The sequence below is a fragment of the Brassica oleracea genome, chromosome C4 (genome assembly GCF_000695525.1).
Source record: "Brassica oleracea var. oleracea cultivar TO1000 chromosome C4, BOL, whole genome shotgun sequence".
In the NCBI taxonomy this organism is placed as follows: Eukaryota; Viridiplantae; Streptophyta; class Magnoliopsida; order Brassicales; family Brassicaceae; genus Brassica; species Brassica oleracea.
In genome coordinates, this window is record NC_027751.1 from 48,142,707 (window position 1) to 48,160,847 (window position 18,141).

The window sequence follows — 18,141 nt, forward strand, 5'->3', positions numbered from 1 at the left end:
CCAAAACCCAACCTCAATGTCTTGAATGAACTGGTCTGGACTGATCAGAACTTGGAAAGAATCTTCTTTCTCTTCTGGACAGTCTTTCGAAACTTCTCGGCAGTTTATCGGTCTTCGAAAAATATCTATACTTCTAAAGCACCTCAACTTCTTTCTCTTTCTCTCTCTCTCTAAGCCACGTTTTGGAGTGTCCTTGGTGTGTCTGAATGAGTAAAAATGAACCTGGGTAGCTGGGTATATATAGAAGTTGCCGGCCAATAAGAATGAGCCACCCGATCGCATGTGTGTCGTCCTGCATGCTTCCGGTCGCATGTGTGGCGACACACATGCGACCACATGCCCTGTTGCATGCCTCCTTTACATGGAAGCAGATACCACCACGTCCACATGGCTCTCAGCATGTCTGGGGTTCATGCGTCGCAACACACGGGCCACTGGATGTCAGCTCGCATGCGCTCAATCAGGGTAGCTGGGTATATATAGAAGTTGCCAGCCAATAAGAATGAGCCACCCGATCGCCTGTGTGTCGTCATGCATGCTTCCGGTCGCATGTGTGGCGACACATGGGCGTCCACATGCCCTGTTGCATGCTCTCTAGCCATTCCAGAAGACACCTCCACGTACACTTTCCCTTCAGCATGTCTGGTGTTCATGCATCGCGACAGACGGGCCTCTGCATGTCGGTTCGCATGCGCAGATCGCAGGTATTGCGAAAAAAAAAAAAAAAAAATTAAGACTGGGTATTACGTGGATGATCTTAAATTCACCAATATCAATAGCTTGGCCTATTATATCTGTCATAAGTAAATATAGTAACGCTAGTCGGAATATGTAGTACTGAAAAGATAAAATAATCTAAGAAAATCAGTTTAAAATTATATACCAATAAGACACTTAGTATCAGCACTTCCATTCAATATCTCTTCGTAACTTGCTAGAGATAAAAAGTTGCTATCGTCAGTGAGATCCGAATATGTAAAAACAGTATCGTTTGTGATATTCATCTTATAGCCCAGTTTTGTTGGTTTGTATTTGTCACCGGTTCCAGATATTTTCATGTTCTGAATAACACGCCATTTTCCAAGAGGAAGGTTACGTTGAACTCGCTTAATGAGAGTTCTCTTGCACGATCACTGAACTTTAGCACCCTAATAATAACAAATGATTGTTTCAGAAATAAAATCTACTTTATTAAAATTCAAAAAAATACAAAGATTATAGAACTAACAGTTTGATCAGCTAAAACCGTTTCTAATGTTTCATCAGCTTAAGGTGGGTTTTGTATCCATGAGTGAATCAGTTTCACTTGAACACGCCACACATTCTTAAAGGGTTTAAGATCGCTGATCAAATGAAATCTTTTGTTAGCAGACATGATTTTTTTTCTGAGGTAAGTCGTAAAAGAATGTGTAGAATGGAGTTTGTACTCGGGTAGAATATATAGTAGAGGGACAATACCCTAGTTGAGAATAAATATTTTTGCTTATTTTGCAAGGCATATTAGGCGAAATAAATGAAAAGAATATTTTGTTGATTATGTTTCTTGTTTTCGAAATTATGGTAAAATCTTAATGGTTATGATTTGAAATAGGAAATGATAAGATCTTGTGCTTGTTCCGCAAGTGTGTGGGTCAATCTTTTTAACGCAATACAAAACGCTAAAGTTGAGGAAATATCTTAATCACTCTCGCAAGGCATCTCTTGTTTGCATTAATATGCAGAATATTTTGTTTATTGTGTCTTATTGTTAAACCAACAAAATAGGAAAGGGTAAGATTATATTGGTGAAATTCGAATATTGTGTTTATTGTTTAGTAGTTATGGATCAAATTTTATATATATCTTTCTTGTTCCGAAATTGAAGGGGAAATCTTGTTTAGAAACAAATTAGTAAATTCTGCAAATATTTCTAATTATTTTTTCCGAAGTCTAAGTAGAAGATTGTTAGGGAAAAAGATTTTCAATTCAAAAATATTAGATTTTAATAAGATAGATAATGATTATTAATTATTTGGACATATGGAAGTCAGTGGAATATTTCAATATAATAAGGTGGTTACAAATATGCTACAGACACCACCGTGGAATTAAGTGAACTGAAATTGTTCAAACTCGTGTGAGAATCATTGTTAGTTTTTCTTAGTTTAATTACTTATAAAGCTTATATAATTTGATGTTCGTGCATGTTACGTAAGCTAAGGATGAGATTCATATAATAAGCAATGTTAGGGTGTCGATATTGCAGGGGGATTATTTATGTTTGTTCCTTTATTTAAAAATATGTAGTTTGTTTGAGTTTATTAATAATATGTTTCATTTTTTTGTGGTTCGTTTGAATTATTTTAGGAAAACAATAAATAAGTGGAAAAGACAATCTTTAATGTAAGACTAATTTAATTCTCAAAGGCAGTTGACTGTAAATATTGTGTAACTTTTAGGGTTATTCTGTAAGTGTACTTCTGTTTTAATAAAGTAGATAGTATAAATAGATTAGCAGAAAAGCTAATCAAAGTTGAGGAAACAAATTATACAATTATTTTCTTGTTACAAAATATTTTGAAAAAATAAAGTTTTTTTTTTGTCAGCTTTTGATTAAAGGGCTTCAAACCCAAATATACAAACAACTCAACCCAGTCTCATATACATATTCAGCCCAAATCTTGTCCACATTCTGAAGATAAGATTTATAACAAGAAAACACGTGTTAAAAATATAAGGTTTGGATTGCATAATCACCACTTGTCCCATCATGTGGAAAAGACGAATATGGAATCGAAAAAGGACGTCGGAGGTATCCCCGGAGAAACAGCCGGACCGATGACCCAAACACCTTTCTTCGATTAGGTTGAAATTGCTTGACCGTTCTTCCTTTCTGAGATCGCTATTGATGTTTTAGGGCTTTTCATCTACACGCAAGAGATGAACTCCAGTGAGAAGCTTTAAGGAGATGGAAGCAGAGTCTTGCCAGAACGTTACAACAGAGAACTCCGGCTTATCTGAAACTGCATCGATTCTCCATCGCTTGATCAATCAACTTGATTTCATACTCGATTGGATACTCCGCGATAATATTCTTTTAACGAAGATTGATACCGAAGCCAAGCTTATCTAACGAATAGATTAAGAACCCCTCAAAATCAAACAGGATAAAAATAAAATCAAGAAAGGCGAGAAACGGATGAAGAATCTGTGAGGAAGATTTAGTGTGAATTTAGTCGGAAAGGTCTTCCTCTATATTTATACATAAGCATAGTAACTAAACCCCACATATCGGACAAGATCTAACAACTATAGTGAACAAAAAATTTAATTGTTCATACGATGATGACTCGGACGAATTGAATCTTTGTCGTCAACAGTATTATTGCGGTTGGTAAGTCGTATTATTATAAATTTTTAAAGACTAATGACTTTTGATAGTGGAGCTCTTTACTCTGATGTTTGATTAATTGTTCATTAGAGTTCCACACCAAGAAATTTGGAATCCTAGTACCAGATAATGCAATTTATGTTCAATTGTGTAGGTTAATAGACCTTAAAAAATTTGCAAGTAGAACCGTTTTATATGTAGTGAATGGTATAATGAACGTGCTTAAAATCCTTTTCAGGTTACTTGTTCATACGAGGATGACTCGGATGAATAAAATTAATACGTCAATAGTAATATTGAGGTTGGTAAGTCATAATAACATAGATTTTTAAAGACTAATGACTTTTGATAAAGCATGTTAGCCAATTTTTAATTTTTAAAATTTAAAATTTTATTTGTAGTGAACAGGATGAAGAACGTGCTAAAAGAATTATTAATTAAACACATTTCTAGAATTCCTAATCTCTGTAAATAATCAGTTGCACCAAATCGTTTTATCTCAACAAAAATGTCAAAGAAATATGTTTGGAGGATGTTCGACCACCGAAGGAAGACGTGGAAAAAGATATAAAAAAAACGTGCCATGGAAGTAAACTTAGATGAAGGAGACATTTGATGGGGTTTCTCATCATAATTAAGGTCACTAATGCTTGAACTGTTGTTTTGATTGATAAAACAAATAAAAGACAAATGAAGGAAGACATATACGATTTGTTCTGACACTATAAGTCCCCAAACTCTACCAAGTATCTAACCAAAACTCCTGACTGACAAATAGAGTATACCAGAAAAAGACCTTATAAGCTGTTTGTTGCATTTAGAACCTGTATAAGGTCTTTTTATAATGTTGCGAAACGGCGCCGTTTCCATTTCTGTGATATTTAGAGAAACGCCGCCTGAGTTTATCGCTTCTTCCAAATTGACCCCTAATGTTTATTGAGGAAACGAAAAACCAATCAACCGATTTTTTTCGTGCTATAGAGAAGTATTCTCAACGAAAACTAGTTTGGTGATTTAGTTTCTATCACCATACAAAAACAATTCTAATACAAGCCTGTCTCATGAACACAAGAATCATTTAAGTTTTTTTTTCTTCTTGATTTAGCTAATCATATAATAGGCATATCAAGGGCTTGTAACACATCCTTGAACTCAAAGTCATGAGTATGTTTATTGAACCTCTCGAGCAGCTTGTACCGAGTGTCATTCAAGTAAAACGACTGAGCCGTCTCCATGATCCATTTCGCCTCCTCGTCAGTGAGTTTGCTTGTGAACACAACATCACCTCGGATAAACACCAAGTCCGTCGTCTCTGAAAGCTCGGTGTAGAAGGTGCTAGTCAGGTAAGGAGCCGCTTGAGTTCCTCTTGCCTTGTAGTCTTCCAGACCAGTGAAAATCATGTGTGGCGCTTCAACTGCCACATTAACGATCAAAGATCAAATGCTACATCTAGCAAAGATTCAGCCTCACACCATACAAGGTAAATAAACTGTTCAAGATTAACTAGTTTGCTAGCATTGGTCCTAACTAAGTAGTAAAGAATGTATTTTTGAGTAAACCCATCTCAATCATTGACTCTAACTCTCAGACAAAGCTAGAACAAACCTTGAGCAAACATGGTAACGTAACCATTTCCTCTCCACAGTGGAATGGCAAAGTATCGGCTGCAATTACAACATCAAACAGAAGAAGATCAAATCAAGACAAAACACACACAAAGCTGATGATGATGATGATGATGATGATGATTATTACCACTCAGCTGCTCGTTGCTCCAACAAACGATAAACCTGAGCTTTCATAGTTATCCCAATATGACCTCGTCCTAAGTGATACTGACAGAAACGAATCATCAGCAACACATCAAAAGAACGAAACTTTGGGAGGTAGAGAGAGGGTTAAAATTACATCGTCCCAGATCGAGGTGAGCTCCTCCGGAGATTTAGTCTTGGCTCGCTCCAAATCCATGATCGAATCCAACGGCTTTGGCTGCAACGGTGTGAACCCAGACGCGAACCTCGAGTTTCTGACTGAACCTAGCGATGCCCATTTGATGTGGTTCCCTGGTAACGCTTCTGAGAGATTACTTCCGGCGTTTCGTTGTGAAGAAGATGACCGGGCAGTGAAGATTTGACGAGATGGGCACGAGGAGAAATAGAGCTTTTCTGTAGCGAGATTTGATAAGGAACTGAGGATTCGTCTCAGTTTCATGGTAGGAGTACGGTGAAGTTGAAAGATTTTATCATTAGGCTTTTCACAGGAATTTTGTCGAACACGTTGTGTGCTGGTAGATCTAATCCAACATCAACGAAGATATGTCTCAATCACTCGTAACGTGTTTAAATGGGTTAATTTGGTTCGACCGGTTTAAAGTAGAGACTTTCGTAATTACGTTAAGATTCAGAATAAAGCTTTTTATGGGCCGAAACTGATGGGCTTATAGAGTTCAGATATTTGGCTACTAGTCGACCTGACTTCCCAATGAAAACTCAACAAAACTAGATGGCTAGTACTAGTAGCTTGAATTAGACAAGTATGTGTCATGTAAAGAGCACCTCCAATCGGGGTTCTATCCATTGGAGTTTTAAAAATAAATATGTGTATGTATATATTGTATATATGTATATAGTTATGGGGTCCACTAAATAGTGTAGATACCCTATCTAAAGGTTCTAAAAACAAAACTTTTAGAACCTTTAAATAAGGGTTCTATACTATTTAGTGGACTCCACAACTACATACATATATACAATATATATACACATATATTCATTTTTAGAACTCCAATGGGTAGAACCCCCGTTGGAGGTTAATGGTCTAACATGTGATTGAGTTCCATCATTTGTATACAAAGAATCTGTGGTGAAAGTACTGGAACCAAATTTAACGACTGGCATTAAATGCTCAACAAGCCTAAAGCCACCGTACACATAATATTTCAACAATGAAGAAACTCTGGACTTCGCGTCCACGCTTGAACCATGTAAAATATCCTACCTATCCATACTCAAGAGAAACCCTAGATAACAAAGAAGGGAGAAAAAATATAATACCGAACCACTTAAAAAAAAAATAAAAAAAGAAAAAAATAACATTAAATCAAGTTTTTGTTCCCAAACTAGCACTCAAGGTCAAAAGTCACAAAATAGCACTTAATGTTTTATCAAAAGTCACAAACTTAGGGTTTAGAGTTAAAGGGTGGGGTTTAGGATTTAGAGTTTAGGGTTTAGGGTTTAGAGTTTAGGGCTTAGAGTTTAGAGTTTAGGGTTTAGGGTTTAGGGTTTAGAGTTTAGGATTTAGATTGTAGGGTTTAGGGTTTAGGGTTTATGGTTTAGGGTTTAGGGTTTTTAGGGTTTAGAGTTGAGAAATGAGGTTTTGGGGATATGATTTCAAATTTTGAAAAATAAAAAAATTAAAATTTTCAAAGGTTAAACTTAGAAATGTGTTATTTTGGTCATTTTAGTTTTTGAGTACTATTTTTGTAATATAAACTTAGAAATGTGCTATTTTGGAGATTTGCCCTAAAAAAAATACCGAGCACTTTCCAAAAACTATTGTACATTTTTTTTAGGGGGGTCAAAAGTACCTTCACCACAGATTCTTTGTATACAAATGATGAACTTAAGTCACATGTTAGACCATTATATTACATGGATACATATTTGTCTAATTCAAGCTCCTAGCCATCTAATTTTCTTGTTAAGAGTTTTAATTGGGAAGTCAGGTCGAGTAGTAGCCAAATACCTTTTTTTTTTTTTTTGAACAACAGTAGCCAAATACCTATTGTACATTGTTCTCATTTTATTTTCTAACTTCAGTGTTGGGAGTGTTATTGAAATTAACACTACACTAGTGCTTTAGGCGCTCTTAATTACAATTATTTCAAAATCATTCAAAACATTAAAGCTGTGGAATATCAGACAAGCACCAAGATAAAAACAACAAACGTGAGGCTCATTGTAAGGGCTCACAAATTGTTTATATTCAGCAATTCAAAACTGAAAAAGTAATATTTTGTAAGTTTTGCTATTATTATTCGTTTTGAATGACACCTTTACCTTACTAAAATTAATTTTAGATACTATTACTATATTTTAAATAATATAAACAAAAGGTACCACATTAAAAGGGTTTACAATATACAAAACAATATTTTTGTTTATAAAAACTAATATAATGAAGTACATTTTATCTATGATCTTGAAGAGTTTCAGATCTAAAGTAGCATTAATTACAAAATAAAAATGATCTAATCACAAAGTTGTTTGGTCAAAGCAAAATCTTTGCCAATGTTTGGTCCATCCGTGAGTATTTGGAAACTTTTTCATTTAGACTTCCAAGAATGTAATATAAATGCAAGTGTGTATGGACTCAAGTTCTTCACATCGAGAGAGCTGCGTAGAGAAGCTGGTTCCAAGTATCCGGCAAGCCAGGAAGGCACCAGTGGCTGCAATCGCTTCCTCCAGCGGCTCCATATGTAGATGGATGAGCATCTTTTCTTAGTTGAGACAGAGTTGTGATATCAAGTAAGTAAACGGGTTTTTTCATCGAGCTTAACACTCGGGACACGATGCTTGCTGCAGGAAGTGAACCACCTGGATATGTTGATCCGCTCAACGGTTGCATCTGCCCGTTGCAATTATTCCTTGGCTCATTCCATTCCTTTCCCCTATCAAATTTCCAGAAATATATTTACCTAAAAAGCCGCGATTTACAACCACATATATGTATATATTATGTGTGATAAACTTACACGTAGTGAGTAGGAGAAATGCCTTGGAAGAAAACTCGGGTTTGCGAAATATTAACATTTTGATCAACCCATTGAGCCCAAGTGGTGAGCCCTTTGTTGAAAGCATCAAGACGGTCCATATCTCTAATCAATGAAGACCCATTTCTTATATAATCCCACCTGAGTAAACAACGAGATGAGAAGACAATTTCTGGTTAGCTAAGCATGTCGACTTAGTCCCAAATTAGACATATATATTTATATGAGTATACAATATATTGTACGAACCCTTGTAATTCTACTCCTTTGTGAAGCCACCAGTGCCAGGAATTGAAGACGAGAATGTCCATGTCTTTCCAAACATCAGCACCACCTTCGATAGTTCCAAGGTTAAGCACACGCCCTACACCTTCTTTGGTGATATCCACTAGGTATGGTGTTCGGTATAGGTATATTGTAACTCCATATTCCTATTTTAATCATTTAAAAACGATAGAGAAATTTTTTCTTATTGGGTGAAGTGATTGAGAAGACCATAATAGTCTTTATAGTTATATAAGAAAATATGCTAATTTTTTAAAAACAATATGACCAAAAAAACATTTTAGTAGAAAATCACACACCCACATATATTACATTCCAAGCTTTTTAATGTGTATCCATATATATAACTGTACTCGAATCTGAGTATTTAAAATTTCGCAACGGATGGGGTATTCAAGATAACTTGTTTTCACATTTAGATGATTAAAAATATTAACTGAAGAAAACCAATTTGAGTGGTCTTTAGTTGCCATTAGCTGTCAGATCTCCTACTTGGGCTACTTCCTTTCCCTGCTAGGTTCTCTTCTTTTTGTTTGTTTCCAATTTATTAGTTTGTTTCTGTTCTTTTAAAACAACCAAAAGAGAGAAATTACCAAAAACCTAAGTCAACACTTGTAAGAAGACCAAAATAATGTAATGTGGACTAAAACTTTGGATGTTTGCATCTTTTTTCCTGTTGTCCATATCACATAGGTTTCATGGTTGATATATTATGTTCATGATGAATGTCAACTTAATTAGAAGAAGTCGTGATTGTTTCAAAACTGACAACTAGACAGTTTTTGTGAAAAAAATAAAAGATAAATTTTTAAGATAGATCAACGATCATCAATTCTTCTTAAAAAAAAAGATAAGAGTATCATTACTGATGGTATCTTTAAACTGAGTCTCTAAGTATTGTTATATTAATATTTAAATATAATTTAATTTTGTAATTAAAATTTATTGTGTTAAAACCAATTCAACCATTTATGAAAAGATAAGTATAGAATTTTATGTGCAAGGGTTTCTTTTGGAAGAGATGATATTGATGTTTTCTACGTTCTCTTTCCCACTTTTTATAAATATCGAGGATGATTGGTTGGGCTTTATCTTCTTACTTTAATTTTATCTACTTTTAAATCACTAAACTTTACCAATCATGTTGTATCTTTATTTTTAATAGTTAAAACCTAAATCAAATTTATATAAACTTTTACCAATCATGCTTTAACTTTATTTTTAAAGCTACAGCAAAAAAAATTAAAGAAAATTTTTTTTAATGTATTTTAGGTAAAAACACCTAAAGCTTTCTTTTATAGGTTATAGAATCTGTGAAATAAAAAAATATCTATAATATCAAATAAATTAGATAATCATAATTAAAATCATCTATAAATATTTAGTTCAATTTTGGGTGTTGTAAAAATTATTGAAATATTTTAAATAAAATATATATTATTTACATATCACATTTTAAATAACAATAAACTTTGAGAATTTATAAAAAATATTAATATAAATTATTTAATTGATAAAAAATAATTATTTTATATATACATTACAGATTTCATATATTTTATTTTAAAATATCTACAGGCACAGCTACAACAAATTTAACTACAACAAAAGTTTCTGCAAAAAAATCTACAGTAACAACTTTACAGTTACAACCAATTTACATACGGCTAAACTTTTACAGCTAAATCTTTAGAGCCACAGTTGAACCAATCATCACCATTGTGGTGAGATACCACCCGGGGGCGGATCCAAGATGGTTTTTAGTACGGAGCACTTAACCATTTCTATAACTAAAAGCTTAATATAAATATACTTAATTAAATTTAACACTAGATGTCAATGAACAAAAAAGAATTAGGGTGAGGCACATGTCACACCTTCTAATACACTGGGACCGCCCCTGATACCATCACGAGGGCTGCTCTTAAATCAACTAGTTTAGAATTTAGTTTTATAAAAGTTAGTAATAAACTTATAATTCAAGATATCCCATACATACAATTGTATGGCGATATTTATACATTCGTGAAATTGGTCTTTGCAATATCTATTGTTTACGGTTGAATTAATACAATGGATTTTAAACCGAAAAATATATATACTAATTTAAATGGAATAGACCTATGTAATACAACAAAGAGAATTAATGTTTTTAACGCAACAAAAATTTGAAAATTGCAAGAAAATTAATAGAGTTTATACTCTATTAACAAAGACCTCTGAAAAAGATTCTTCTTCTTAATATACTCCTTGTGTTCAATGGTTTATGTATCACTTGTTATTTTTTTTTGTGTTTTTGTTATTGTGTATGTTTTCGTGTAATTGGTTTGCAATCTAATTAAAATTATTGTTGTTAAAAATAGAAAAAATAAAATTAATTAATTGTTTGTAAAATATATACTTTTTAATTACTTCCCTCCTTTAGTTATTATTATCCATGATTTATCAATTTTAAATGACGCATATATCAATTATTTTCCCAATTTAAAAAAATGAAAGAAAAAGAAAGACCCATCAGACAGCCAAAATCATAATACCTTGGATGTCAAGCATAATTGCAGAAAACATTTTTACATTAAAAAATCAAAAGAAAAATTTGACAACGCTTTTTATATCTAGCCCCTGACCAACTCGATTCAATAAAATGACAAGACCTCTCGTGATGATGAATTATTAGATTTTGTTTTTGTCGAAAGAAACATGCAGTTCTAAACTATAATAAGTAAACAAAAAGAGAGAGGGGAGAGGAAGGGAGGGACCTGGAAAATCATAGAGGAGACTGGGGTACGCTTGATGAAAGTGGTCTTGGTGTATGGTACCGATGCATGTATCATGCATCCTAATGATTCCCACATGTTTTGACTCAGTGAGTCTCCCACGAACATAACTCGTTTCCCTCTCCATTTATTCAGAAACGCTTGTCCATCGAATCTTCAATTACAAATCACATACATATATAACCTATTATTATCATCATCTTTAGGCTTAAATGCGGTGTATGTTGATGTTACATACCTTGGGATGGTGCATGAATCAGGCTGCCAAGAGTACTTGAGGAACTGTCTGTCTGGTCGACCAAATTTGAGACAATCAAACTCGCCGTCTATGAATGGACAAGTGGAGGAATCGTAGAAAGGGTAAGAAGCATCAAAAACCCACCTCCCTTGGAACAAGTTACACTCACTCGTTTGCTTCCTACCTTTCAACGCCGCTATTTTTACTCTTCCGGCGCCAGCCAACACGGTTCTGTTGCGACGATGCCTCTCATGTAGTTTCTTGTCGGAAGCCAGGGCCTGGTCGGCTCTGGACAAGATTGTGATTGTGAGAAGTGGAAGAAGAAGAAGGAACAGAGAGATGAATTTGAAACCCATCTTTCAAAGAAAAAATGTGGGTTTCTTTTTTGAAGAGGCTTTGTGATTGAATTGGGTTTATATACACACGTTTGTACTTTTACACATAACTACAGTAGTGAGTTGTGTAAAGAGATTCTTGGGTAGAGGTACCATTTGGCCATATATGTGTTTGAAACTAAGAAAAAATCCATTAGACCATGTTTATCTCTCTCCTTAATGGGGTTCTTAACACAAATTAGTGCGTGGGTTCCAGCAAAATTTTGAAAATCGGTGGCAGAAACAACAAAATAAAGATCAATTGTGGAGGGTTTTTCGTACTGTTCGCAGGCTCCACCGACACATGGCGGTCCGCGATTAGTTCGCTTTTAATTTTTTTTTTTTTCAGACAAAAAAAAATAGAAAATGCCTAAGAAACCGTGAACGGTTTCAGGGTTAATTATGCCCTTAACTCTCTAGGAAATCCACGAATTGTTAGGCTGGCAATTTTGTAATAATCAGTTGAGCATTCACATTTATAGAATTTTTTTTATTGAATATCTACTATTAAAAATAACGAAAAATAGTTTAGTAAAATAATGAAAATTGGTTCTTATATAAGAGGGTCCATAAAAACTCTTACAATATAATGTCTCTTTAATAATTGATTCATACTTTTTAATAAATCAAATACATAATGGTTTTAGCCTTTTATGATATCAATTGAATAGTTCATATACTGTTATTTTATAGACCATATAACAAATTATACACCTCTTAACTTTATTATGCATAAGATTAAATTATTTACTAATGCTACTATTTTGTGTTAAAAAATACTAATACTATTATTTAGAATTAATATTAGTAACAACTAAAATATACTATTAGCTTAGTATTTATTTTTAAAAAAAGAGTAAATATTGTGAATCTGAAATTTTTATTGCTAATTGATATATTTAAGAGAATGTAATTCTTTGATTATTTTATTTATAGTGTATTGCAATTTCTAAGTTAGCAAAATGACTCTAAATGATACACGAAGTTGGAACTGCTTGAATCAATTTAACATTTTTTCAAAAAAAAAAAGTTGAAACTGCTAATTCCTAAACAAAACCATTAAAGCAAGAGTTCTGTTGAGAGGTGTTTCCACTGAAATGTATTGTCGTAATAAAGTTGAGTTAGGAGCCTAAGAGCACCATTATCGGTTAGGTTGTTAGAAGGAAATTCTTGTCAGAAAAATATTAATATTATAGTATAATTTGTGTTTTTGACTAAAAATTATTTTCTTATAAATATTTAGACAAACAAAAAAATGACGCATGTCTTTTATAGTGTTGCAACCGGTTCTTAATGCAGTACTTTAAAAACTATTTCTCTTCATATCTCTCCAATTTTCTATTTTTTTCTTTTTTCTAAATTAGTTAGAACCCAACTAAAACATACCGATCGATGGATGTGCTCTAAGACACAAAACCAAAATTCGAGTTAATTAAATGCATTTACGATACTCTAATGTGTTTTGATATAATGTTTACGCAAGAGTTAAACGATACAAAAAGTTAAATATATACCTTGTTGGGAATATTCATTTAAAGTGATATCACTGATATGTGACGTCTACAATCGCCTACCAATGATTATTGCCACACCGTTGAAGTCACATTAGTTCTGTAATAACTATCGAAAGCAAAATAATTTTGCTCAACTCATTCAAATTATCATTTTAGGTGTGTTTCCGTGGGTCTCTCGTGAATGAATCAAAGGCATTAGTGGGACATTATGTTACTTTGATTGTCACGGGGGACCTCTTAAATCATTTTCCAGCAATTCTCACATGCTTCCATCTGTTCCTTTATTTATTTTGTCATAATTTGACAAAAACATTACTTCTATTATAAGATATGGACAGCATTCGACAGGTAACCTTGGCTATTTTTTCCCTGACTGGTTCTGTTTTGTTCATGAGTATTTTCAAAGTAGTGAGTGAATTTCACAGGAGTAGTCACATGTAAGGGAAAAAGTTATTTCACGTTTCTTTTTTTTAAATAGTTATTTCACGTTTCTTTTGGTGACATTTTGAAAGATGTTTTCAAAAATGAAACTGAAGCTTAAGCATGACTTTTCGAAAGATACTACTTTTTCTCACTCCGAATCGTCTGTTACTTTACGCATATTTATTTATTCTTTGCAGTTGATTCTTTTGAAGATTTTTGAGAATCGAGAGAAACAACAAAGCACATATTATCCCATTAAGTTGGATTATGTATCACATATCCTCTATATATCATTTGAGAAGTGACATAAACATTCATAATGTATGTGACAACTAACAAAGCTTTTTTTATAGGAATTATATTGTAATGGGCTCAAGAATCTTTTCGGGAAGAATCCATGAAAACGATCTGTATTGCAAGCAATTAATTTAGTTACATTTATAGTATAAAATATGGAAATTGTCACAAGAAATGTTTTTGAAGTTAGTGAGAAAATGAAACAGTGGAAGTGTGGATAAATCCAAGAAGTCGGTGTTCGAATAGCATTCGGCTTCCAAAATCTTTGACAGCAAGATAGGTCTAGTTTTATGTAGTCGACCCATCCTTATTATATTATGCATGTAGAGCAATGTTTATTGTTAAATGGTTATAAATGGTTTATCATTCATTGTTCAACTCGGACCCTGCCATCTTTTAGTTCGAACTACGACCACCAGAAACTGATGACCACCATTGTTCAGTCCTTACGTACTAATTAGATATATCTTATTTTGGATCGAGTTCTTAACATTCCCAACTAAGCATGATAACAGTGATAGACATGTTCAATGGGGTTGGGTTTCTAATAATAAAAAGTACTCCGGTAATCTAAATGGAGAAGAGAAGGAAAGATACAGTTTTAGATATAAAAATATCATGAGAAATTTCTTTCACATTTGTCACTCACGAATTGGTTTAATTACAAAAAAAATCTAATTATTGAATTATACTATATTTAAACATTATTATTTAATAATCTTTTGATTTTTCAACTATTAGAGATGCTCTTAAATTTTATCATTAAATTTTTAGTTAATAGATTTTTTTCTTTGAATAAATACATGTCTACCAATTCATCAAGACCATGCAAGACGTACAGAACAATACAAATACATTACAAATGTTGCTCAAAATATGCGATGTGGATTAAACCGCACCTCAACAATACATAATCAAATAATCAAAGACACTTTATAATATTGTATACCACTTTTGATATACGCACTCCATTTGAATTAGTCTATGTGTAAAATATATAACAAAAACGCTTACGCAACTGGATAAAAAGCATATTGGGCTACACCACACATGCCTTGAGGCCAAGCCACGTCTCTGCGGATCCTTATATAACCATTTTCTCCCCAAGTTTCACCCCAAGAGTTCTTAGCCAGCCAGTATTTGGTCCCGTCCTCGCTCACTCCATACCCAACAAACGTCACTGCATGATTCGAGCTAGTCCCACAAGGCCCGTCATATACTCCCCCTGAGTAATGCATGAACCCGTCCCCACTTGCGTCCATCGAGACAGAGACGGGTTGCCTCGACACGGCCTCGAGCAAGGCCCCCTCGTTGTTGCTAGGGACGGATTGGAAACCGCTGATCCGTGCAGCAGGTATTGCATTGGACCGACATCTCCCATCTGATCCTTGATAAGAGTAAGACTTCTCCGAAGCGATGCCTCGGTTTTGGATTATATAGTTGAAAGCATCCGACATTATCCCACCGTTGCAGCCTTGGTCGTACTCTCTGTCGCAGTCTAGAAGCTGTTGTTCGGACAAAGACACGAGCTTCCCGTGGGCGATCTTAGTCACACCTTCCACTGCTGCTACAGATGAAAACGCCCAGCAACATCCTGTGCATATATAGACCTCTTATCAATTGGATGCTCTCATAGAAGGAACAACCATATATATTCTCTTTAGCCCTAAACTAACTTGGACATCAAGTTAATTATAATTAATATTTTGGTGCAATTATAATTTGCCTTTGCATTCATTTTAATTTAAACGATATTTTTACATTTGTTTTAGCTGTTAGAAAAGAAGCATTACCGCATTGGCCTTGGTATTTGACTGGAGTGACAGCTCCTTCACTCCTCCAGTCCTTGCTCTCGACTACCACGTCACTGACGTCCCACGACCTAGACGACATCGTTGCGTCGACCACTTTGGATGGGGATTTTCGAGTTATGTTCTTCAGTCCGGTGTGCATTGCTAGGAACTCCTCACTGGTCCAATCGGCGAATGCATTGACACTAAGCTTGTAGCTCTTGTTCGCTTTTTCGTTGAAGTTCTCAACGAACTTCATGTTCTTTTTAAACACATCGCGTCTCATCTGTTTCTCGAGCTCATCGTGGTAAACACGAGAAAATCGAGACATCCATTGTTCATGTTTATCAACCATCGACGGCACATGGAAGGTTACAGTACGAGACGTAGCTTGAGATATTCTGAAACTTGTGAAAAGAATGGTCAAAAGAGTGACCAAGACTATGATCGATGTCATTTTGCTTTTTGAGAATGGAGAGAATTGAAGGAAGAGTAATGCTTTTTTTCGGGGTTATGATTAGTGGTGGTGGAGGAGTGAGGATAGATTGAAGAGTATTTATAGATTTAGGATTAAACTATGAGATCCAATCATATGTAAGAAAATGCAAGTTGACTTGAATCCATTTGATGTGATGTTAATACTTTGCAGTTTGCATTACTTGCGCCGTAATGTCTCGACGAAAAACTTCCCCATTTGTATATCTTATATGTTTAACTTCCTTATTTGTATTTTGGTTCATTTTGTGATTTTGATATATCTGGTCCGAATATATGTTAAACTAAAAATTATTTTACAAAAATTCAAATTTAAAACATATATTTCGAAATTATCTAAAAAATATTTTTTATTTTTTGTTATTTATATATCTATAAAGTAAGAAGTAGAAATTAAAATTTTTGGGTCATTTTATTTCTTAAGATCTTTTTTGTGACAAAAACTTTTTTAAAAGTTGTTTAAGAATTGCCTTATAATTGAAATGATTTTCTTTCCTTTTTTTTCTACTACCATTAATTTTTTACTTTAAAAGTTAATAACAATCAACAGAATTCTATACACAAGTAATGAAAATCTATGTAAAAGTATTTGATAAAATTTGTTAAATCTAGTTAACTTGTAAAATACTCTCAACTATTAAAAACATCAAATTCCACAGAAATTCATGTTCCAATAACCTCCCCTAATTTTTATTGGTTTATGTAATAATTTAAGTAGTGTTGAGTAGGCCTGGGACTTTTATCCGAGATCCGGATTCGATCCGGATCCGATCCGAAAATCAGGATATCCGGAGGGGCCGAATCCGGATCCGGATAGTAAAATGGTGGATCCGGAATTCTTATTTTTAAGTCCGGATATCCGGATCCGTAAGTTTTATTAATAAATATTTCAAAAATAGTAATATTTATATATAAAAATTAATTTTATTTAATATATGTCATTTTTATAATAGTATATATAAATTTTATGTAAATTTTGTAATATTATGCATAGAAATAATTAAAAACATTATATGTATATTTTTTAAGAAATTATTGTTAATATTTTTTATATATATTAATATTATTTTCTATTTATTTTAATGATCCAAATCCGGATCCGGATATCCGCCGGATATTACAATTTTTAGAAGTATCCGGATAAAGATAGTAAAATTATGGATCCGCCGGATAAGGATCCGGATCCGGATACCTTGAAATTGCTCGGATATCCGATCCGTCCCAGGCTTAGTGTTGAGCTACATATATTAGAAATACCTCTACGTTTTTTCCGGTTTCTTATATTTTATATTTTTCTAAATGAGTGAGAGGAAAAACTTTTATTTCCCCACTTGGAGTTCCGTTTCGCTTGTACTTTGAGCAAATTCCACAAAATAATTGATTATGTTTAAAAAAAATATATAGTACTATAAGACTTGGAATAATGAATGACATACAAATCACTACTATATAAAAGGTGCTAATTTTGGAGCTTCTAAGGGGTGCCACATGGGTAGAAATATTCCCCACCAATCAATCTGCCAGGTCATTGCGGACTGGACTTGGAATAAAAAAGTTAAGTTACATTCTCAGCCCATTTAAACCATTTCGCAGCCCAATCCAGAGCCTGTCTTGATACGGGTCGTGTTATATCGTCTTCTCGATCCCGTTTCTCTTTAAAAAAAAATCACTCATCTTCCCTAACCCTAATCGCCGTATCGATTCTCTTCCTCTCCCCCAACTCCTCCCGCATAACGCCTCCGATGAGAGTGCTGGTACTTCAATGTTCTCCCATAAATCCTCCATTCAAGATCCCTACGGACCCGCC

General features: G+C 33.8%; 3 protein-coding genes across 3 annotated transcripts; all 3 read right to left on the reverse strand.

Moving 5' to 3' along the window:
* Positions 1-4,323: 4,323 nt before the first annotated feature.
* LOC106340474 (ATP synthase mitochondrial F1 complex assembly factor 1-like) lies at positions 4,324-5,718 on the reverse strand. Its single transcript, XM_013779353.1, has 4 exons — positions 5,279-5,718; positions 5,126-5,205; positions 4,976-5,034; positions 4,324-4,784 (listed from the first exon to the last, which is right to left on the reverse strand). The coding sequence occupies exons 1-4, from the start codon at positions 5,579-5,581 to the stop codon at positions 4,480-4,482; spliced, it is 747 nt and encodes a 248-aa protein (XP_013634807.1). The 5' UTR covers positions 5,582-5,718; the 3' UTR covers positions 4,324-4,479.
* Positions 5,719-7,568: 1,850 nt separating this feature from the next.
* On the reverse strand, positions 7,569-11,835 carry LOC106340252 (protein trichome birefringence-like 37). The gene is made up of 5 exons (XM_013779135.1): positions 11,442-11,835; positions 11,186-11,357; positions 8,391-8,572; positions 8,124-8,282; positions 7,569-8,039 (listed from the first exon to the last, which is right to left on the reverse strand). The coding sequence occupies exons 1-5, from the start codon at positions 11,795-11,797 to the stop codon at positions 7,751-7,753; spliced, it is 1,158 nt and encodes a 385-aa protein (XP_013634589.1). The 5' UTR covers positions 11,798-11,835; the 3' UTR covers positions 7,569-7,750.
* A 3,092-nt stretch (positions 11,836-14,927) lies between these two features.
* On the reverse strand, positions 14,928-16,348 carry LOC106340739 (ervatamin-B-like). Its single transcript, XM_013779585.1, has 2 exons — positions 15,843-16,348; positions 14,928-15,643 (listed from the first exon to the last, which is right to left on the reverse strand). Exons 1-2 carry the CDS (start codon positions 16,294-16,296, stop codon positions 15,060-15,062), a joined length of 1,038 nt encoding a protein of 345 aa, XP_013635039.1. The 5' UTR covers positions 16,297-16,348; the 3' UTR covers positions 14,928-15,059.
* Positions 16,349-18,141: the final 1,793 nt, after the last annotated feature.